At 46.5% G+C, this 24,393-nt stretch overlaps 1 protein-coding gene across 1 annotated transcript in view; it reads right to left on the bottom strand.

Annotated features, from left to right (window-relative positions):
• Positions 1-24,393, bottom strand: part of SYN3 (synapsin III) — a 401,802-nt gene that overhangs the window by 47,682 nt on the left and 329,727 nt on the right. Inside the window, exon 8 of the mRNA XM_053662069.1 lies at positions 18,241-18,303. Within this exon, the coding sequence (XP_053518044.1) occupies positions 18,241-18,303 (63 nt within the window). The remainder of the gene's footprint in view (positions 1-18,240; positions 18,304-24,393) is intronic.

Here is a 24,393-nt window from a genome sequence, read left to right as displayed (position 1 = left end):
TGGGACTCTAGGTCTCCCCCAGTTGGAAGCTGCTTCGTGTGGACCTGGTTTACACATTGAGTGTTTTCATTGTTCACTGGGCAGAAGGCTCAGGGACCACAGCACGAGGCCGCTCCTTCCTGAGGCAGCGACGGGTGGAAGGTACCTTCAACCTGACACTTGGGAATCTGTGACCGGGACACGGTGACGCAGAGTAAGCGTCGCTATTGAGGGACGGCTGCAAGAAGAGCAGGGCCATGGCAGACCCATCCCCCGGGGCCCAGGCATGAGGATGAGGCCTTTGGTGGGGCAGGGGGCCTGATTCTAAGTTTTCTTTCCAGCTGCCTCAGCTCCTTGCCCCTGAGTCACAAACTATGGCTGATGCTTTCTGCTGAGGCCACATGTGAGAAACCAGCATTTTCCAACCACAACTTTAAACACCATGTTTGCTCCTACACGAGAGCAAGAGCCTCCTCTCTGTGGCCTCATTAAATGGGATTCTGTTTTCACAGCACTCCCTTTTAGAACACTCCTATTTGCTGTTCCAGGCTCTCGGAGAGACAGCCCGAGAGGCTCTGCTGATAAAATGACTCCGGGCACGATAGAGATGGGGAGATGCCGAAATGAATAGCAGCTTTGTTTATCTGGCACTGGAACAGGAGAGAGGAGCTATAGCAAAAAAAAATAAATAAAGTCCCCCTCCTCTCCACAAGAATAAACCAACTCTGCCTGCATGGCCAGCAACACAATTTACTTCACAGAACAGAACAAAGGCAAGTGGGCTGAGATTAACTTTTGGGGAAGAAATTTATTTATAAAGTAATTGTGGGGTGGGCGTGGGATAGGGCTGGAGAATGGGAAAGATCAAAAGGCATTTGAGATGCCTAATTAGAAAGCCAAAAATAAAAAGCAGCAACACACTGGGTCTATGTATACACACACTAAGGCATGTATACATACTTCTCTGTATACACAGGACTCCTAAATATGACTGGTTCCCCTCCCTGCAGACTTGACCTGTGCTTCCTTCCCACAGCGACAAGAAGAGAAGAGCAATGAATAACACTGCCATTTTCTGAGCACTCACCATGTGCCCAGTTTTGTGCAAAGTGGCGGAAGCACACGATAGCAGATATTACACCCCCCGCCCCCTTACTTAGCTTCGGTTTTCCCTTCTGCAAAATGGAGACAGCCTCTCGGGCTGTCTCTCCGAGAGCCATATTATCTACTGCACTGTCATGGGGCTGCTGTGACAATTAAATTGCTGTGACAATTTATGAGATGATGCACATAAAACACCGAGCACAGGGCCTGGTAAAACCCAGAGCACAGGGCCTGGCAGCTAGTAAGTGCTCAATAAATGCTGGTGATTGTTATTGCTATTTTCCATGGTACCTTAAACTCAGAATGTTAAAAGCTGCAATTATCTCTCCCTACAAGCCCATCCTTCTTGATTTCATAATTTTAGTGAATGGATCATTAACTCTCAATTTTCTTCTGCCGGACATCTAGTCAGTCCCTGAATTCTTTCCATTCTGCTTCTGTCCTCTTGACTATATCCTTATCGCATTTCCTCATGGTCTCATTGCCTGCCTGGGTGCACAGCCTCATTTCTTCTCAGAATGGCTACAGTTTCTTCCTCATGGCTCCCACAGGCTCTAAACTCCACCCCTTGCCTCCCCCCCCCCCGCTGCTGCCTTATTAATCTAATCATGACCATTTTTTTCTTTTGCTTATAACTCACCAGTGGGTCTCTCTCTTATCCAGAAGACCAAGTCCAAATTCCAGAGTGCAGTGTAAAATGCATCTGTGATCTGCCCTTGACCTTTGCCCACTCTCATTTGTTCTCCCAGGTCTCACTCTCCTTCCTTCACATGTCACACCGCACAGAGAGGCTTCCCTGGTTCCACGCCTGTCGTGCTCTGTCCCCCTTGCACTATTTCTTCTGTCCTTAGCACCCTTCTCATCACGTGACAGATTGCAGTTTTGTTCATTCTTTTATCGCTTGCCTCCCCCAGGGGAAGTGAGCTCCGTGAGGACTGAGACTTGCGGTGTGAAGTGTCACAGGTTCCCTGGTTAGAGCAGTGCCTGGAGCGTAGAACAGCCTCATGGAGTATTTCATGAGCAGAGGAATGAATGAATGTGCTTTGCTTTCCAGTGAACCAGTGTTTTTCAGACTGTGGGTCTGAAATGGGTCATCAAAACGATTTAATGGGTCACAGCCAACATTTAAGAAAATGAAATACAATGCAGCAGATTACATCAAAACACTTTGCACAGAGAAAGGGCAAGTATTCTCCTTTCAAAGTTATTTATCTACCTACCTAATATCTCGGAATCAGGTAGCAAGTCAAAATGTATGACTTATTGTGGTTCACTATACACATTTTTGGAAAGCATTGCACTGTGCAGAGTACAATGGTACATGTTTTAGGCTTTGAAGATCATAGTAACTATTCACCTCTGACCTTTTAGTGTGGAAGCAGCTATAGACAATATGTACACATATGAGCAGGGCTGTGTTACAATAAAACTTGACTAACAACACCAGGTCAGGGCCTGGATTTGGCTGGTGGGTCTCAGTTTGCCAAGTCCTACACCAGACTGCAGTCTAGGCTGGGTCTTTCATGTGGAAATTCTCTGCATTCAGGAGCCGTGTCTTTTTTTATCTCTGGAACTTAACCAAGAGTCCTCCATCCCAGGGCCTACCCGACCCCAGTCCTTGCATATAATCAATGTTCATAAGTATTTGACAAAATATTCAATAAACATTTACTGAGCCCCTACCTCAGAACAGCTGGCACCAAACATATCAATGTCTCTTGAATGAATACAATAGCCCTTGGCCTTAAATTCTCAGTATTCTTTGCATCTCCTCCAGTCCTTCTAAATGCTGAGACTCAGAGCTCAAAGGATGTCCTTGCCCTGGCTGCCTGGGTCATGTGCTGCCAGAGGTCAGAAGGGGTGGTGGGAAGTGACAGGAATAATGGAGGGGTTGGTGTTCTGTTTAGGGAACTGCCTAATTATCCTGCTTATCGGTTTGCTGGTTCCTTTCCTTTGCTCTTCCCTTTAATAAATCAGACCCCCTTCAGCTGTTACTGAGCTCCTGGGTCACTGATTCTTTCGCTCACTTGTTTATAGAGTTATAGTGTGACCGTGAGATTGAATGGAAGGGAGGGGAGGCACCCGACAAGTGTCAGCTCTGAAAGGCAACACTTGAGCTTCCCAGGCACCGGCAGGCTGCCAGGTGCCAGGGTGCTGGCCTAGACTGGAGGGTGGGAGGTGGGGTCAGTGGGTGCAGTTTGTGCACCTACAGAGCTCACCTCCCGGCAGGTCAGGGTTCAGATGGTAAGATGACCCAGAGCAGGGCTCTGCAAACTATGCCCTGAAGGTGAATGCCGGTTTTTGTGGGGCCCATGAGTTAAAAATCATGTTGAAATGGTTGGGAAAATATAGCAAAAGAACGCTATTCCATGACAAGTGAAAATAATGCATAATTTAGGTTTTGTGTCTGTGAACAAAGCGCACTGGAACAGCCACCCTCGTTCACTTACGCATCTTCTAGGGTCGCACGACAACAGTGCAGTTGAGTGGTTGCAACAGAGACTGTATAGCTCGAGTGCCGGAAACATTTACCATCTGACTCTGGACACAGAAAGTGGCTGACCCCTGACCAGCACGATAGCACTGACACATCACCCAGGAGCTTGCTAGAAATGAGACTTCCACGCAGCCCCCACACAGGCTTCCTGAGTCGGAACCTGCATTTGAAACAAGTTCCCCAGGTATCTGTAAGCACCGGAAAGAGTAGGAAACATTTCGGTTTCAAAGGAAGTGAATCTATATCCCTGCAGCCTCTACAACACAGGTGGCAAACACAAGGCCCATGGGCCGAATCCGGCCCTCCACCTTGTTTTATTCGGCCTGGCACCTTGTTTCTACCCAGAGGCAGCACTGAGCTCTTGCTTAACTGTTAAGGACTAGTTACATTTACACAGTCCTGAGATTATATTTGGTCTTTTGAAGGCAACCACAAGGCTGATGTGGCCCCCAGTGAAAATGAGTTTGACACTGCATTCTACAACATTTTAAAAGTGCCTTACAACTTATCAGCTGCACCAAGACAAAGAAATGGGGCCCAAATGAAAAAACAGAGCAAAACCTCGGAAAGAGAACTAAGTAATGAGGAGATAACCAACCCATCTGATGGAGAATTTAAAGCCCTGGTAATCAAAATGCTCACAGATCTGATTGAGTTTGATCAAAAAATTAAAAAAACAAATGAAAGATAACTGAAATGAAATAAAGCAAAATATTCAGGGAACCAATAGTGACAGGAAGGAAACCAGGACTCAAAACAATGATTTGGAACAAAATGGAAAAATAAACATCCAACTAGAACAGAATGAAGAAACAAGAATTCAAAAAAGTGAAGAGAGTCTTACAGACCTCTGGGACAACCAGAAATGGAAATGTTCCAATATCCAAATTATAGGGATGCCAGAAGGAGAAGAACAACAGCAAGAAACTGAAAACTTATTTGAACAAAAATGAAGAAAAACTTCCCCAGTCTGGCTAAGGAAATAGACTTCCAGGAAGTCCAGGAAGCCCAGAGAGTCCCCCAAAAGTTGGACCCAAAGAGGAACACACCAAGGCACATCATCATTAAGTTACTCACGATTAAAGATAAAGACAGAGTCCTAAAAGCAGCAAGAGAAAAAGAGAGAGTTACCTACAAAGGAGTGCCCATGATGCTATCAGGTGATTTCTAAAAAGAAACCTCACAGGCAAGAAGGGTCTGGCAAGAAGTATTTGAAGTCATGAAAGGCAAAGATCATCAGCCAGGATTACCCTTTCTGGCAAAGCTACTTAGAAGAGAAGGGCAGTTAAAGTGCTTCCCAGATAAGGTCAAGTTCAAGGAGTTCATCATCACCAAGCCATTATTATATGAAATGTTAAAGGGACTTATCTAAGAAAAAGAAGATAAAAAATATGAACAGTAAAATGACAAACTCACAACTTTCAACAAATGAACCTAAAAGAAAAGAAAAACAGCAAAAACAAAACCTAAGCAAACAACTAGAATAGGAACAGAAGCAGAGAAATGGAGATCACATGGAGGGGTTTCAGTAGGGAGGGGGAAGGGAGGATGGGGGGAAGTGCAGGGAAGAAGAAGCATAATTAGTAGGCATAAAATAGATGGGGAAAGATAAAAATAGTATAGGAAACAGAGGACTCAAAGAACTTGTATGTACAACCCATGGACATGAACTAAGGGGGGATTGTTGGAGGGTTGGGGTGGCAGGGCAGAGGGGGGATAAAGGGGAGAAAACTGGGAAAACTGTAATAGCATAATCAATAAAAATACTTAAAAAATAAAAATAAAACTGTTTTATCTGTGTCTGTAGGGCAACCCCTCAGCCACTAAGGAGATTTATTACGGCTGTTTTCACAGATGAGAAAGTAGACTCCAGATCAAGTGCTGGGCCAAGGTCACACACCTAGGAAGTGTTTGAGCTGGGATTTGAACTCTGCAGTCCATCACACAATCTGTGGCTTTGCTTATATTAGGCTCTATGGCCCTTGGTAGTGAGAGGGCAAGACTCCATTCAGAGCCTGGAGATACCTAACTGGGGCCCCAAGGTGTCCAGTGGCCACAACAAGTGTTCTATTTCACTTCTACAGGGTTTCAAAGTATTTTGCAATCAGTTGTTGATATTTTAAAATCAGGAGAATTCATATGGGAAGCCCAGAGAATTGGCTTCTCCAGGAAGAATTGGGCGATCTGGCCTTCCCAGCAGGCTGCATGGTCTCCCAGGGCTTTGCCGGGCTGGGGCTGCATGGTGGCTGCCCTTGGAGGCCAGCCTGGCCTTTCTGGGCCCCACAGCCCCCTCCTGGGCTCTCAACTCAATACGTCAACTACTGGAGCCAGTGGGCATCTTGTTAAAATGCAGGATCTGGTCAGCAGGTCTGAGAACAGGTTTGGCCCTGCATTTTCAAGGGGCTCCTGGGTGACGCTGAGGCCACCCCAGAACGCACTTTGAGGAGTGCACAGCACACTTCCAGGAGCTCAGACCTGCTGACTACAGGAGCTACACCACTTGGTCCATCATCCAGAGCCTCCCGACAGGCCCCTTGGCTGCTGCTGCCGGATCCCTCAGGGTGGCTGGGAGCCCCCAGGCCCTTCTCTTCAGCTGCTCATAGCCTCCTCCACTGACCCTGCTGAATCCTCTAAATACAGCCATCTTCTGGGAGTGAATGTCAGGATGTGAAAAGGTGGAAGAGCTCTCCCTGTCCCACCACGCGGTATCTCTTGCATCTCCCCACCTCGCTCCTGGAGGACTGGGTGTTTCTGGGCAGGTCTCTTGGGGCTGGAGGTCAGCAGTTGAGGCAAGAGACAGGGTCTGCCCATAGAGTCTCATTTGTCTGGAGGCTTAGTGGAGGCTGCTCACCCTCCCCCAAAACACACGTGTATGCACACATGCACTCATGCACATGTGTACTCCAGAATGTAATGAGCCCACTATATACACCCTTCTCTGGTTCTCCCCCTCAAACAGCCCTGCTGCAACCACCCGTCGGCAGCAATGCCAGCTGCCCCCACGTGGAGCTATTTCCAAGAAGCCAGAGATGTGGCTGCTTCCATTTCTGGGAAGCGTGGTGGGAGGCCGCCCTGTGCTGTGGCCTCAGTGAGGGAGGTGGTTTTTGCTTGTCTAGGACATCGCTTCCCTTGCTGGCCGGTAGTAAGAACAGGCTGTGTCTGCACACTTCGGTCACGGAAAGCCTCAGTGGACACACATGCTATGTCCCAAACAGGCTGGTTGAGCTCTCTGGAGGCTGCCTTCCTCCGGCTTGGGAGCCAGGACCAGCAGCAAGAATGTGCAGCCTTCCCAGCATGCAGTGTGTGACCCTTGTACAAATCATTTTGTCCCCTTGGTCTCTGCTTATCTCCTCTGTTAAATGGGTATCACGATACCAACCCCCACCTCAAAGGACTGCTGGGGTTTGAACAGGGTCCCAATGTGGGGGTTGTTTGTAAACTGTATACGATGGTCTCATGCTGGGGAGAAAGAAAGGATCTGGTAATCCAACTGGGACATTGTGGAGAGCGCTCCCCAGCCCACCAGGTGATGTATGCCCTTTCATCCTTCTGAGGAGCTCCCGAGGGGATGACCTCTGGCCTTTGTCACACACAGTGCAGGGCTGGGTCAGCAGACATTGTCAGGAAAACAGGGGAAAGAAAAACGAAATTGTACTGCTCTTCAGTGTTTGCCATTTCAAAAATATTCTGTTTTTCATGGCAGTGTTGTACGGTCAGTGCCCCCAAGAGCAGGCAATTTATTCTTCCCAGATGAGTCTGCCAGATGAGTCCGGTCCCTTTCGACAAAATGAGACTTGCAGGTGGCAGGGCTGCGCACTGTCTTTAAAACATAGTGCCAGGGGTGATATTCTTCTTTTTCGTCCTCTCATTCGCTTGCATGAGTGCTCTTAGTCTTGGCTTCCGTCCTGGGGTGAGGTCAGTCCACCAAACCAGACGTGAAGGTCACGCTGGTCTCCAAAGTATTGACAAGTTCCTTGGGTGGGGCTCTGTGACATTCTTTATAAATCAACTCTCCAATTAAGTTGGCTGGTTGCCTTGTAACGGGAAGCCATGATCCTGCAAGGCATGCCCAAAGGTCCCAGGCAGCGGGAAGAAAAGGGCCGAAGGATCTGCTGACCTCTGTTCAAAGCCCCTTTCCAGTGCTCTGTGCCCTTGGGCAAAATAACCCGTGCAAAGTTAGAGGAGATGTTGAAGGTGTGTATCCTGGTGCAAGGGTGCTCAGAAATTATTAATACCCTCCCCCTATTCCTATGTCTATCCCACCTTATTGGATTGGAGTTATCCTGGAAAAGTCAAGGGATTTGCGCAAGGTCACTGTGCTGGCGAATGGCAGAGCCCAGATCAGAACCCAGGGAGGTCCAAGTCCAAAGCTCATCCTCTTTGCTTACCAACCCATCTCACACACAGAGCTTCATACTTTTTAATGCATGCTTACTCACTAGCTGTTCTAAGTCATTGGGTGAGGAAGATCAGGCATGTTTGATACACTTGACACATTGCATTTATGTTTAAGTGCCTTGCCCAGGTGGATGCTGGTGGCCCCCTGGAGTACGGGGCTGACAGGAGGACCCAGGTTTCTGAACCCAGACCAATGCTCTTTCTGGTGAACCAGGGACGATACAAGGATGTGGGAACCGGCAGAGAAAGTACCACCAGTACTTCATCTTAAACTAAAAGCCAGTTGTAAGACACCTTAGCCTTCAATCCTGAAAAGAAAAACAAATAAACCAACCAGGTGATTTGCCTTTAATACGACAATCATCAGGCAAGACAGAGCCCTAAAATGACTGGTTTAGTTTGCTTGTTTGTGCTCAGAATCATGGCATTTTACCATCCAAAGGAAGACAGATCTTTAGGATTTTCCATGGAATGTGTGAGTGACACAGGTACAATGAAAAAGGGTGTGTGTCCAGTTCAGCGATGGGAAGTAATCTCACAGGGTAATTGGATCAATAATTCCTAACTTGGCAGGTCGGGTGGATAGTCACTCCCCAGGCCTATGGCCTCGTTAGTAAAAGGTTTAACTATGTGCTGCCCATGGTATCTAGGTTGACACACCTTTGAGATGCCAGACCCCTCCAAGGAGAAGGCAGGACCACCCTCAGACAAGCACATACTCTTTTTGCCTAACCTGCCACCTGATCCCCACCTTGCTTTCTCCCACCTTCCTGTTCTCTTCCTTAGTTTCTCTCCTCAACTCCACACATACAGGGTGGGGCATAAGGATCCCAGCTGTTCGTGTGGAAAATAACACAGTCATCCATAAACAGTAACACAGAACTAAACTCTGTGTTTTGCATACTCCAACTGCAAACTCACTTTTGCCCCACCCTGTATGTAAGACTGCAAAACTGTCATTTGCTGGAGCCTTTGTGATCTTGCTTCCTGGCATTGTCATTAGTTTGGCTCTGGCGTAAGTTATAGTGCTGCTGGCTGTTAGTTCAATGTTAATGAATCAACAGTATTTATTAAATAAAGTGTCTTTAAACAGAAACACAAAATAAGGTTCTATATTGATCAGTTGATGAAAATGTTGTGACCAGAGGCTTAAAGCTCCATGGAGCTTTAAGAGCAATCATTCTCCAAAAGGCCCCTTAGGAGCAATCATCCTTCAAAAGGCACCTCCCAGCCTTCTTGCACTTAGGAACTCTGGATTGCACTTCAGCATTACACTTGGGGGGCATTTTATACAATGAAATCACCAGCAAAAAGCACTTGAGACTGAGGACACGTTCACAGCATGGGAGCTAGAGCCAGAAGGCAGAACCTGCCTTGTTCGACCTCAGGAATGCGGTGTGTCGGGTGACTCAAATTATCTGCTGCTCTGCACACGTCTGTGCGTGACCATGAATGGCTGTGAGAGTTAATTTGAGGGTTACAAATAAACTTTAGGGAGTAGGTGAATTTGTAAATAAGAAATCCATACCCTGGAATATCTGAGAAGGGAGGACAGTGTTTAAAATTTTCACTAAGGTGTAGAGGACTGATGGATCCCCTCCTAAGGGCCTGTTTTGCTCCAGAGAAGCAGGGAAAACACAAGGACAGGGGTCATCTAAATGGAGTGGCAGGGTAGGTGAGAGAGGACACGGAGGGGGAGGGAGTCAGGAGGGAGGCCAGGGGAGTGGGTGCAGGTCCCAGTTGGGCCGGGACCTTGACCATACCTCCCCTGGAGCACCTTGCAGGCTGGAGCCTCTCCCCTGCTCTCACTGGACTTGACCTCTGCTCAGCGTTAAACACAGAGTGACTCTCCTCTCTGGCAGTTTCCCAGACACTGGGGAAGCTTTCATGTCTTAGCCGTCCCCCCAGGCTCCATGACTCTGTTTGCTCATTTTCTAGTCCTCCCTCTCCATCACCATGTTATTGGGCCACCTACTCCCACTTAAGAAGCAACAGACCCAGGAAAGCTCCTTGAGTGAGTCAGCCTAAGAGCAGAGAGCAGAGTCCAGGTCACTGGGAGCTGATGACAGCTGCAGCCCCGGCCAAGCAGGGGCGGGCGAGACCCTTGGGCTGGTGGAAACATCGTGTTTAGGAGCTGCCACCTCAACCTCCCCAAACAGACTGGCTGTCTGCAGGGGTGACTCACCTCGGGCACTCACCACACCTCTGTCATTCACCACACCAGGCTCCTTTTAGAAGGACAACCAACTCTGCGCAGGCAGGGACAAGTGCTAGGCTACCTGGGTCTGGGTTTATTAAGCTGTGACCACGGATATGCCCTTCCCTGCTCTTAGCTCAGGTGCTGGAACCAGACTGCCTGTACCCCGACTCCACCACTCACTCTCTGTGCCTCATTTTCCTCATTTGTTATTATCTATCTATCTATCTATCTATCTATCTATCTATCTATCTATCTATCTATCTATCTATCATCTATCTATCATCTATCTCACAACAATGCCTGCATTGAGTAAACTCTAGAGAGCATTAGCTTTTATTATTATTGTGGTTGTTACTATTTTCATTACTGTTCTTGTCTTTAAAGTATGGAATGGAGCCAGATAATCTCAAAGGCCCTTCTTCCCCTTCCTATATTGTTTTTGGAGATGCTTCCCTGCTGGGTGGCTTTGGGTAAAGCCCTTCTCTTCTCTGGGCCTTAGGTTCTTACATTCTAAGTGAGATGCTGGGTCTCAAACCCTGAAAGTCTGAAACAAAGATAAGGCAACTCCCAGGGTAGGGTCAGTGTGGTAACACCCTCTCTCCTGGGGATGCTGCTGAGATAAGCGGTCCAGTAACCAGAATATTTATATTTGTAGTGGATTTTTAAGTGCCCACTCACTGAGCACTTACCAGATACCTTCCTAAACCTCGGTTGATTTATTCTATCATCAATACAATCCCAAGAGGGAGATTATTGTCTTCCAATTAGAGATGAATAAATCCAGGCCCAGAGATACTAAGTGTTTTGGCGAAGGACACACTACCAGTAAACGGTAAATCCAGACTCAAACCAAAAGACCTGACTCCAGATTCTACCAGTGTTATCCCCACACTATACTGGCAGTTGGCCTTGACCTTGACTTCTAATCCCATGATGGCCATATAATTTTATGCCATCCTTTTCAATAGACTGCTCTTAGTATTGATTAAAACCATACATTCTCATTCTTTAGATAATGTAGGGATCATCTCCATGATGTCTTAACCTTTGGGAGGGTCACAGATCCCTGTGAAAAACTGAAAAAAACTTTTGAACCCTTTCCCCCCCACAAAAGACATTCACATCACATACATAGATTTGTCTCGGTTTTAGGGGGCTCAGACATCTCGGGCTAAATGCTCTTGAAACTCTCCATTAAGTATTCATCTTCGCCAAACTCTGCATCAGTGAGAACCTCCTACCTAAAGGGCCGTCCATTTCATTAATGCTCACCTCTGATTGCTAGAAAGGTGCTCCCGCAACACACCTGACATTCATTTCATCCCAACTTTGCTCCCAGCTTCATCTGCTAGATGTCATGCAGAGGAAATCCAGTCCACCTTTCCATGACAACCCTCCGTGTTTCTGAAGGTACTGGCCATGCTGTCTCTAGCCCTTCCCGGCTAGATGCCTCTTCCCTTCTGTTCAGTTCTAATTTCCCTGGATATACCCATTTGTCCGCAGCTCTCTCAAACACCCAGGGCTGATGTACAACCCAGAACCCAATACAATCTTCGGGCCATGGGCGGCCCAGGGCATGTTCTGGATAACAGCTCTCCATTAATTAAGTCCTCCTAAGAGTGAATGCCATATTCAAAACCTTATTTTACTTCGAAGTATCACATATACAAACAATTGCACAGTACAAAAAAGACACTTCGGTGGGCAAACATCCACACAGCACCCAAGTCAAGAACTGGACCTTCCCTCTCTTCCCCTTGAGCACTCCTCCCCCCACCCCCCAGAGACAACGCTGACTCTTTCACGGTGACAACGCTGACTCTTTCACAATAACAACGTTCTTGTTTTTAAAAAAGTCTTATTGCCTAAATGTGTCTCCCACTTAATGCTATGGTTTCGTTTCCCTGGTTGTCTGATTTTATATAAATGGAACCATATAAATAGGAAGTCTTTTGTACCTGACAGTGGTGTTTGTGAGTTTCATACATGTTACACATGGTTGTAGTTCACTCACCTTCATTGTGGGACATCTTCCCTTTGTCTGCATACCCTGTAATTTACGTGTTTATTCTATTATTAGTGGACGCTTGGGCTACGTCCGGGCTTTGGCGATTATGAACAAGCAGCTGTCAACACTGGCACACGGACGCACATACGCATTTAGCCTGAGAAAAGCTCAAAGAACCTCTGTGTGGCTTCGGCCTAGTGGACACTACTAAGCTGAATTCCCAAGCAGCTGCACCATTTCGCACTTTCACTAGCTCTGTGTGTACATGTATTTCAACTGTTCCACACCATCATCGATACTGAGTCTTACTAATCTTTCTAATTTTAACTATTCTGGTGGCTATCTAGTGGCATCTCACTGTGGTTTTCATTTGCATTTCCCTAATGAGTGGTGAGATTGAGCCCACTTTCATCTGCTAGTTTAGAGGTTTTGGCCTCTCCTTCCTCATCTGACTCACACTGAACTTGGAGCCAAATGAAATAAAGTCTCTGAGAGATGCTGTTGCTGAGTCATATCTCCCTTACTGGCTCCAGTTGGATTTTGCACCCCCAGTGTAGGTCCAAACATTCTTAATAATGATGACAGCTAATGTTTATTGAGTGCCTACTGTGTTCCAGGCGATGAGCTTGATACACATAATGCCTCTTAATCCTCACAAATGGCCTATGAGGTTGATACTATTATTTTCATTTTACATAAGAAGAAATGAAGGTGGGAAGGCCAAGTAATTTACCCAAACGAATAGGTGGAGTAACCTAGGTTCAGATCAATGCCCTCTGCAACTAAAACATGAGGCCCCCCCAAAGATGGAAACAGTTGACTACTTTTAACTTTTTTGAATGGTTTCAAAATGAATAATAAAATGAACATATATGGAGAAAAACAGTTACAAAGCAGGACAAAGGATTAATGTCCTTGATATGCAAATGGTTTGTATGAATTAATAAAAGGACAAGCATCTCAGTAAAGAAACGGTTGAAGGCTTCTGAGGTGAACCTGGGAGTTTCTGCTCAGTTTTTCACATTCTTTCATCTCTGCAATGGATATGAACAAAATTTATGACTCTGAGAACTTCGACAATAAAACTTATTTTAACACAGAGTTTTCTAAACTTATAATTATAATTCTTTGGAACAGACTTTGAAGCACTTTGAACTCTATGACAACCACGGTTTCCTCTGGTTTATATTCTGACACAACTTTCAACAAAGGAAAGAGGAAATGAGATTAGTTTTGTCCAGGGTTTTTCAACCTTGACACTACTGACATTTCGGGCCGCATGATTCTCTATTGTGGGGGACCGTCTTAGGCACTGGAGCGTGTTAGGCCATATCCTTGGCCTCTACCCTGTAGATGCCAGATGCCAGTAGGACCTCTCTCACCCCTCGTGTGGCAACCAAACTTGCCTGCAGACATGGCCAAATGCCTCCTGGGAGGCAGCACCATCCTCCCCTCATAAGAACCAATGGTCTAGTTCGACTGATTTCTAAACACTCATCTGCTCCCGTGATCGTCTCCTACCTAATCAAACACTCCCAGACTGCACAGTGTTTGATTTCTGTGCTTTGGGATTTCTGCCATTCTTGTTCAGTATAAGAGGGGATTGGCCCATCTCTTTTCCTCAAGTCTTTCTTGTTTGTTAGAATTGCTTTCATTTTCAGGCAGGCCGGATCACCCACAGATCCCCTGATGCGGACGTTTTTTCCATCCTTCGGTCCCCTAGGTGGGATTAAGCTCCTTCCTTCAATCTACATTAACACCCTCTGCCTTCAATCCCCATATGCCCTGCACAGCTTTCTACCAGGTCCCGGACACGTTATACTTAATTATTTATGTGGCTGTCTCTCCATTTCCTTGAGAGCAGGGACTGTGTCCTATTCATCCTCACAGAGTTGGTACCAATCAATATATATGAGCAAAAGAGCACAATGTAATTGAGGGGGGGGGTCAGCAATTTCATCCACAGAGCTCAAGGTGGACTTCCGGGAACACCGCGTTCTTCAACAGCCTCTCTGCCAGTTTCCTACTTAGGATGTTCTCGCTGCTTCACTCCAGGCAGTCTTCCTTCTGACACAAGCTGGACGTACCATAAAAGGTACCAATTTTGTTTCTCTCCCTCTCAGCCATGAATATGACATCATCTGCTCAGTCGGCATGTTCAGACCACTCTTGATGGTTTTCTCATTCCAAAGAGAAAGAGAAAAGCCCTTTTCCCTTGCTCTCAGCACTTCTGTAAACCTCTGTTTCTCCTGGTGGATGACATTTTCTGTCCTTGGAGATGTGTCCCCCTTTCTATGTTTTGGGAACCCCTTTTGGACCTGGGTTTCTCAGACCTCCTCCAGGCTGCCCCCATCCCTACCCCGCCCTGAGTATTGTGTCAGTCTCTTTAACTATTTCCTTCTTTTTATTTCCTGTCTGGGGTTATTTTAATTTTTAGACACAGAATATAATTCTTGGGAACCCTCTCACTTTACCAGAATTGTCCCACCTGGTGTCGTGGGTAGAAGAAAGAAAGGGACAAGTTTGAGAAACAGTAATAGTGGGCAAGTGATAAGACTTGATGGCCATTTAGACGTGGAGGAGGAGAGGAGATGACTCCCAGATTTGTTGAGACAAGGGGCGGGCTGGTGATTTCTGCTCTAGATACAGTCAGAGGAGGAGGAGGATGGAGACGAGGATGGGGAGCAGGCTGTCTGGAAAGATCATGGGCACGGTCTGGGATGTTTAGAGTCTGAGGTTTCCATGGGAGACAAGGTGGAGATTTGAGGAGGGAACTGGATACAAGAGCCTGATGCTTTGCATAGGAAATGATTAGGGCTAGCTGTTGGTGTGTGGGTGGCTGCTGAGGATCAGGGGGTAGATGAGCTCTCAGATAGCGTGTGCTGATGGAACAGACAGTTAAAAATAGAGCAAGAAGAAGGGTCCCTGAAGGAAACCAAAGGAGTGGTCAGAGAGAGAGGAGGAGAACTGGAAAAGAAGCGTGAACTGGAGTTCACAGGAGAGAGTTTCGGGACAGAAGGGATGGGAATAGCTTTAAATGATATAGAGAGGTTGGTTGACTCAGAGGTGGGCTGGAGTGCCTGCTGGGTTAGAAGTTATTGGGGACCACAGGGAGGGCAGCCTCAGGGGAGCTGAGGGGTTGGGAGGAGAGGCCACGGGGAACAGGCACAGGGATGTATGCAAACAGAGGTTTGCTCATCCATCCACTCTATCAACAACCAACATGCACCAGGGACCATTGTGGGACATGGTAGCAGCAAACAGGAAAACCCCCACTGTCGTGGTGTGTACTTTTTAGGGAAATGTAGTGCAGAGGGAGGATTTGTTGTAAAGATGGTTATTAGAATTGCCATCATTCTGATACAGGGTGCAGCCAGGGGGCCCCCCCAAAAAAGATTTGGAATGGTGTCCAGAATTCAAGGTGTATGGAAATATTGGAGAGACATATTGGGATGTCCTCACCACCCCCCCCCCCCCCCCCAGGGGGAAGGGATGAATGGAGCCAGGCCATTGAGAGCTGTTTTGCATAGCAACAGTTTTGGAGCTAACCTCTGGAGGAATGGTTATTTAACATATCTATAACCTTTAACTGGTTTCATAGATATGTTAATTAGCAGTGGCCAAGTTTGGAGCAAGGGAGAAGGGAGAAGGAACTGAGCAGGGACTGAGGATGGAACTAGGGGGACTCCTGAGTAGGATGGAACTAGGATCAGCACTCCTGAGTGAGAAGGGCTTGAGAGACTCAGAATGTATCTATGAGCTGCTCTCCTGAGGGAGAAGGGCTTGGACTCAGAATGTAACTAGGGTCGGCGCTCCTGAAGAAGGGAGAAAGTAGTAGACTGGGACTCAGGAGGATGTAACTGAAGTCTGGACTCCTGAGTGAGAAGGTTGTGGCAGGGGACTTGAGAAGGAACTAGCAGGGTCTGAGGATGGAACTAGCAGAGACTCAAGATGGAAACTAGGGGCTGCGCTCCTGAGCGAGATGGCCTGGGTGAGAGCTTGGAAAAGACTGGCTCCGAGACATGAAGGGTCCCCGCTTGGCCAGATGAGAGAGAGCCACTCGGTTTCAGCAGAGTGAGGACCCCCTCTTGGTGAGGTGAAAGAGGGAGCCACGTGGTTTTGGCAGGGTGCAGACCCCCTCTTTCCCAGGTGAAAGGGAAGAACCACGCAGCTTTGCCAGAATGGAGATCCCTGCAGCCAGGTGAAGAAGAAAGCCACATGCTTTTGGTGGAGTGCGGACTCCTGCAGCTTTGGTAGAAGAGGCCCACGCGGCTTTGGGGTGCCCCCTTTGGCTGCGGGGCCTGAAAAGCAACAGAGACTTTGACTGGAACTGGGTACAAAGGACTCTTGCCAGTGGACCATGAGAGGATACCACAGTACTTTGGATTAACTCGAGATCCTGCACAGAGACACAGCTGACGGTGCCAGCGGCCTGCAACACAGACGTGTGCTCTTTTCCTGATTTACGGTACCCGGAGTTGGGACAGTGGGAGAAGGGAACGCTGTGTGGGTGTAGGTGTACAACCTAAAGGACTTTAATATTTTAGTGGAGGCATTAGGCCTGAATAGCATTAAATAAACATTTTGTTTCCTTTTCACAAATCTCTGGCATTAAGAGATGTGTTTCCAATTGGCGGCGGACAGAAGGGCCCAGTAGATTTCAGTATTTTGGTTTTTGGGAGGGGCCCCTGTTGTACAGCAGTTTTGGGCATCCCTAGGTGGGCCGAATATTGTATTGCCCCTCCCTCGGACGACCTCCTCCTGTTGTTCGGTAACAATTCCACAGATGAGGAGGCCAAGAGAACTCAGATGGCAACTTGCTCACGTTCCTGCAAACATTGGAGCTGGGGTCATGCCCAGACCTGCCTGGCTCTTTCCATTCTTTGCTGCCTGAGGGGTATGGAGCGTAGGTGGGAACCAGTGATGCAGAAGGTGTGCAGGTTGTGGGAGAACAAAGGAGCGAGGTGCAGGATTATTTGCGGTTGGCGGTGGGAGGTCCCTTTCTCAGAGCAAGGTTTCTACTGGCTCCTTTATCCAGGACGTCTGTGTTGGGCTCAGGTCCCTCCAGTGGGGATGCCAGGCACTGAGAGCCACATGTTCTCATGGGGCCTGTGGTAGCCCCACCCCCCTAATTCCCCTCACTCAGGAGTAAATCTCCATCTCCTGTGGAGACCCCCATCCACGTGGTTTGAGTGGGGCCCAATACATCTCCAAATCCACTCGTCAGGGGTGGCACAGGAACCCAAGTGAGACTGATCAGTGTCCCTCCACGAGGTCAGATACAGAGATGACGGAAAGAGATGAGGCCTTCCTCTCATCCAGTGATCTTAGGGTTCAGGGTGACGCACCTGTAGCCATGCTGACTATTTGAAGAAAACACCAAGTAGAGATGAACAGAGTCAACAGATAGAGGAGACTGAGTGTGACAATATCATTTGAGCTCCTGGATCCAACTCTGTCCTAATCTACCAAAACTATTTCAGATGTGCTGATGGCTTGAACCAGTGAGTTTTTTCTCTCCCCCCGATTTGAGTTCAGTTTCTATATACGCAGCTAAGGAGGAGGAGGAGGACATATCTGACCAATATGTCAGCTGTGACTGTGTGAAACAGAGGATTTACTTTTGCAGAAGCTAACTGACACCAGGGACTTCCCCCACAGAGCCAGGTGTATTTGCCACCTTCTAGGTGTGGGCCCTGCAGGTAATAAAGATATGAGCTACAGCATAGCCATGGAGAGGAAGGCAGGTACAAAACAATCACCAGTTACAAAATGCTTTAGATTCATTGCCCTGAAGCCACAATCATAGGAAACAATGAGCCGGCATCTGCAGCTTGGCTCTGGCAAGTCCGGACTGAGCTGGAGAGAGGTTCCACGCTCTAAGAGCTCAGCAGAATGTAGGCTGGAAGGAGAGGGAGTGTATTCTGGGCTTCTTTAAAACCGTTCTGGGCAGTGGGGGCTAAGGTCAGGGTGGTGGGGGACAGAGAGAGAGGGGAACAGATCATCTGGGGAAGCTGCATGAGCATTAGTGAGGGTAAGAGCAGCTTCTCATACCTTTCCCATTCCAGCGTGGGCATGTCCCAGCTTGACCACCACAGGGAAGCGAGGCACTGTGAGCTGAAAGAGATAAGAGGAAGTCGCTTATTATTATCTCAGAGCATGTCCACTAAGGCTCCGGGCCCTGCCTGTTCTGTGGAAAAACTTAGTCATCTGACATAACCAGAAATTCCCACGAAAATGCTTTGACAGATGGCCACCCTACTGCAGCTCGAACACCCTCAATGCCAACACTCTTGGCTCCCCCAGAAAGAGCCAGCCCTTCAAACCAGTCTGCTCAGGGCATCCACCAATCTGGAGAGATGGCAGAGGGATGCAAACTGACCGATATCATCCCTTGGCTTGTGTGACCTCTGAAGCTACTGTATGGATCTGTGCCTCTGTTTCTGCATCTGTACAATGGGGCTGATGAGTATCCATCACAGAGGGTTGCTGTGAGAATTAAATAAGTTACTGCACATGAAGCCCTTACATTGTAAGTGCTTAGTGAAAGGCAGCTTCTTTATTCCTGTTACAGTTCTGCTTTATGTTATTTCCCCAACAACCTTCAAATATCTGGGGATTCTCATTCTCTCCCCTGAACACTCTCCAGGCCACCCCATGAGGCTTCTCAATCACAGTGGCCACACCCACCGTGGGCACAAGCATCTCTCAGTCACAGCAGGGAGGGCACTGTGCTGAGTGACTGCCCTGTGTGATCTCCTTTAGAGTCACACCCGGGAGGGCAGAAGCCCGGCCTGGTCTGTTTTCTGTTGCATTCCCAGCTTCCAGAGCACTGCCTGGCCCAGGATAGGTGTTTGACGTAGACTCTGTGCTTCAGTCAGTCCTCTGAGCAAGACTTCCAAGGCATGCATGTCTCTTTCGATGACACAGAGAAGGCGAGTGGGGTTCAAAGACCATGTGCCTGTCCACACCCATGGTCACTCTGCTAGGAAGTGAGGAGACCAGTTCAGACCCAGGCTCTGTGCTTCCTCCTTCATGCTGCTCATATGTCATCTGAGATGGGTTTGCTTGGTGTCTAGAGGTATATCTGCAGTTGCTTGAGGGCATAGGTTACCCCTGTCAGTTTCTCAGTAATACTATTACTCCCCCAGCTTTGATCAGTCCTGGCTGGAATAATCCTGTCCCATTCTCAAGGCTGCATAGTTGTCTGTTGTGGTCACTCTGTCCTGGTTGTCCCCTGGCAGTGCTGTCTGTACTGACCCTCTGGTTGCCAAGCACCTAGTCTGACATGGAGAAGCTGCTGTAGGTGCTAGAGAAGGGTCTGCAAAGGGTCACAAGCCAGCCCATGGACCTTGTCTCATTTTACCCCTGTACTCCCCCCCTGAGACAACAGGAAAGTTATTTTAAAATTAAATATGTTGGGGTGACATTGGTTAATAAGATTATATAGGCTTCAAGTATCCAATACTATAGTACATCATCTGTATATTGTGATGTGTGCTCATTACCCCAAATTTAGTCCCCTAGGGAAGGTATTTCTATGATAATTTCACAGATATGAAAATTGAGACTGAAGACAGCTGCTGAGAAGGGGTGAAGCTGGGGCTTAAACTTGGGTCTGTCAGGTTCTAAGCCTGGTGTGAACAGTTTTCTCTTATGTCTGGTATTGTCCTGCAGTAGCTGCTGGGTAAAAAAAAAAAATTCCCTCCTATCCAGGCTAAAATTTACAATATCCTGGTGTCTAGAGTAAATGAGCACATTTAAAAAAGGGTAATATTTGACTTTGATTCCAGAAGCAATATGTACACACTACAAAAAAAGTTTGGAATATACCAGTCAAGATGGAGGTATAGGTAGATAGACTTTGCCTCCTTGCACAACCAAAAGAAGGACAACAACAATTTAAAAACAAAAAGTAACCAGAGTGCCAGAAAACAGAACTGTATGGAAGCCTGACAGCCAAGAAGTTAAAGAAGAAACATTCATCCAGACTGGTAGAAGTGGAGATGGGGATCCGGGGTGGAGAGGACTTGCGGCAAGACTGGGGGACTGGAGTGAGCAAGGTGGCAGCTGGCAGAGTGGGCTGTGTGTGGATAAACTGGGAGGCACAACTAGGGAACGAGACAGACCATGCAACCCATGGTTCCAGCACATGGAAATAAAGCCTCAAAACCTCTGACTGAAAAAACCTGTGGGGGTTCAGGCAGCAGAAGAAAGTTGTAGCCTCACAGGGTCCAAGAAAGTACACAAAACCACCCACCTGGGAATCAGCACCAGAAGGGCCCAATTTGCTTGCAGGTGGTGGGGAAGTGACTGAAAGCCAGCAGAGAGCAGAGCAAGCAGCACTGTTCCCTCTCTGACCCCTCCCCCACATACAGCACCACAACGCAGCAATGTGAGTTGCCCCGCCCTGGCCAAATACCTAAGGCTCCGCCCCTTACTACATAACAGGTGCACAGAAACAAAAAAAAAAATATGGTTCAAATGAAAGAACAGATGAAAGCTCCAGAAAAAATACAACTAAGCAACAAAGAGATAGCCAACCTATCAGACGCAGAGTTCAAAACACTGGTAATTAGGATACTCACAGAAATGGCTGCATATGGTCACAAAATAGAGGAAAAAAACGAAGGCTGTGAAAGGTGAAATAAAGAAAAATGTACAGGGAACCAACAGTGAAGAGAAGAAACCTGGGACTCAAATCAATGGTGTGGACCAGAAGGAAGAAATAAACATTCAACCAGAACAGAATGAAGAAATAAGAATTCAAAAAAGAAATGGGGAGAGCTTTAGGAACCCCAGGGACAACTTAAAACACTCCAACATCTGAATCATAGGGGTGCCAGAAGGAGAAGAGGAAGAGCAGAAAATTGAAAACTTATTTGAAAACATAATGAAAGAGAACTTTCCTAATCTGGCAAAGGAAATAGACTTTTAGAAAGTCCAGGAAACCCAGAGTCCCCCAAAAGTTGGACCCAAGGAAGCACACTCCAAGGCACATCATAATTACATTACCAAAGATGAAAGATAAAAAGAGAATCTTAAAAGCAGCAAGAGAAAAGGAGGCAGTTGCCTACCAAGGAGTTCCCATGAGACTATCAGCTGATTTCTTAAAAGAAACTTTATAGGCAAGAAGGGGTTGGAAAGAGGTATTTCAAGTCATGAAAAGCAAGGACCTACATTCAAGATGACACTATCCAGCAAAGCTATCATTTAGAATGGAAGGGCAGATAAGGTGCTTCCCAGATAAGGTCAAGTTAAAGGAGTTCATCATCAAGAAGCCCTTATTATATAAAATGTTAAAGAGACTTATATAAGAAAAAGAAGATCAAAAATATGAACAGTAAAATGTAATGAACTCACAAATATCCACAACTGAACCTGAGAAAACAAAAACAAAAATGAACTAAGCAAACAGCTAGAACAGGAACAGATTCACAGAAACGGAGATCACATGGAGAGTTATCAGTGGGGAGGGGGTAGAAGGAGAATGGGGGAAAAGGTACAGGGAATAAGAAGCATAATTGGTAGGTACAAAATAGACTGGTGGAGGTTAAGAATAGTATAGGAAATGGAGAAGCCAAAGATTGTATAACCCACAGACATGAACTAAGGAGGGGAGGAGGATGCTGGAGGGGTGAAGGGAAATAAAGGAAAGAAAAAATGGAACAACTGTAATAGCATAATCAATAATATGCACTTAAAAAATCTAAAAAAAATTTGGAAAATAAAATAAAATGCTATGTAGTTATATACAAGGAAGACAAAAGCACCCTCAGATTTTCATAGTTTTGTTGTACTATCTGCTGGTCTTTTTAAAAATCTATATTTATGTTTTTATTTATTCTGTACAACTTTTGGGGGGTATATTATGTTTGTGAGATTCATGTATGTTGATATATATAGCTCTGATTCATTTTTAACTTCAACATAGTATTTCATGTTACGAACACATTACATCTGTTTCCTGCTGATGAACATTTAGGCAATTTCTATCTGTCTAATTATAAATAATACTAGTATAAACATTCTTAAACATGCTCCCCTATGCCCATGTACAGGAGTCACTCCAGAGCACATACATAGGAGCTGAATTGCTGGGTTGGACAGTGCTCATCTCAGTTTCGCTAAGTGTTGCCAAATTGCTCTCCAAAGTGGTTGTACCAGCTTCTGCTTCTCATGAGCAGAGAAAGAGCTCCCAACACCTGAGTTTGAAAGACTCACATGTTTTCAACCCAAGGGATGTGAAGTGGAATGAATGAGGATGTTTTCACTAAGCAGCGAGGTGAGGGGAAGCAGGTGTGATCTCTTTTCTACCCAAGGAAATAGGGACATTGGACCTCCGGCTGCAAAGAAACTGAATTCCGTCAATAAAGAGATTAAGCTTGGAGGAGAATCTCAAGCTCCAGAGGAGAACACAGGGTGCTGGTACCTTGAATTTGGCTTTATGAGACCCTAAGCAGAGAACCTTGTCATACTATCCTGGACTTCAGATCTACAAAACTGTGAGATAATAAAAGGGTGCTAAATCTGCTACATTTGTTAGAGCAGCCATAGGAAACTAAGACATGTGTCCTCCTAGAAACTGTAGCCCAAAGAGTGAAAGGCTTGTTTTCATGCCACACAATAGCAGAACCTGAGGTCAAGGCAAGAACCTGAGGCCATGTGTTCTGACTCTCAGAACACTCTCTCTTTACCAAGGCACACTTCCCTGGGGACCATGTGAACACCTGAGCACAATAAATGCTTTCCCCTCATAATAGTGATGAATAAAATATCAAACCAATTCAGGGGGTGCTAATGGAGTGAGAACTATATGCCTGGCTCCACAGGACACACAGCAGATTGAGACAAGATAGCCTGTTTTACTTTTTTGTTTGTTTTGTTTTAAGATTTCATTTATCTATTTTTACAGAGAGGAAAAGGGAAGGAGAGAGAGAGAGAGAGAAAGAAACATTGATGAGTGGTTGCCTCTTGCATGCCCCATGCTGGGGACCTGGCCCCACAACTCAGGCATGTGCCCTGATTGGGAATAGAACATGCCACCCTTTGGTTCACAGTCTGGTGCTCAGTCCACTGAACCACACCAGCCAGGGCAAGACAGTCTGTCTTAAACAGATGGGCTGCACAGTGAAACAGCGCACATGGCAGCTTGGCCGGTAAGTCTGGGGTGCATGGAGTCACGAGCAAGTCTCCACGGAAGGAAGGCTCAGAGAAAGATTCTGAAGGTTGAGTGGGTTGTGGGTGGGTGCAGTGAGGGCTCAGCATTCCTCAGGGGTGAATGAAGCACAGTACTGTAGTTTTCCCATGAGGGGTGTTCAGATTCCTCACAAGCTCTAGTGAACAAAGACTCATGGGAAGGATTTATTTTATGAAATTTCATGAGTTTATCCACAATAAAGCTACTTGGGACATGACTACTAAATACAGTATATTTGAATTTAGTGCCCTTCTCTAGCATTCTCAAATAAAATGGAAGGAATACATGTCTTACCGTCAGAGGTAGTGAGAGTAGAAATTGTTATCTGAGTTTACAGGACACATAGAGTCACTGGAGGAAAATCTGATGATTTATAGTAAGACATTTCAAAGAAAGCATTCTGAAAATTTGCCTGAGGCCATGTATTTTTCTGATAGTAGGGGAAAGTTTCCTTTGTCACTTTTTACTTTGACTCTTTGTGAATAGCATTCTTTTTAGAACTGGCTGGCAAGGTTCTGGGTTGGTGTTGGGAGAAGAGAGAGGCAATCTGGGTCCAGATAGATAATTGGGAGCCTTCAAAGCCAAAGGGAAGAGTCTGAGTTGCTTGGATGCGCCTTGGGCAAACGGGTCAGTGTGGGGTCAGGACAGGGACCTTGCAGCTGCAGGATGAGTTGGATCAGGAAAGATGGAAGGGCCAGAGACCAGTTTGGAATTAAAGCCAACATGAAGTATCACTGCCTGGACTGGGATGGGATGCGGACAGTGGAGAGAGTGGGGACACTCCAAGAGTTTTTCTTAAGTGAAACTTTTAAAAAGTGAAGTAACAGTTTTCAAATGGCCACAGAAATTCAAAATGAGAATTGTCTACAACCATATCATCTCATCAGATCAGTGTACTGGTCCACATTACTTTGGAATCCTCACTTAAATGTCCAGTTAGAAAATGAAATGGGATATTCTGCAATTGGAATTTTATACCTATCCCTTCACTTCACATTACTCATTAA

The sequence above is a fragment of the Artibeus jamaicensis genome, unplaced genomic scaffold (genome assembly GCF_021234435.1).
Source record: "Artibeus jamaicensis isolate MK-2021 breed Jamaican fruit bat unplaced genomic scaffold, CSHL_Jam_final contig_233, whole genome shotgun sequence".
Taxonomy (NCBI): domain Eukaryota; kingdom Metazoa; phylum Chordata; class Mammalia; order Chiroptera; family Phyllostomidae; genus Artibeus; species Artibeus jamaicensis.
Note: the sequence above shows the minus strand (reverse complement) of the source record. Positions and strands in the feature narration are given on the sequence as shown.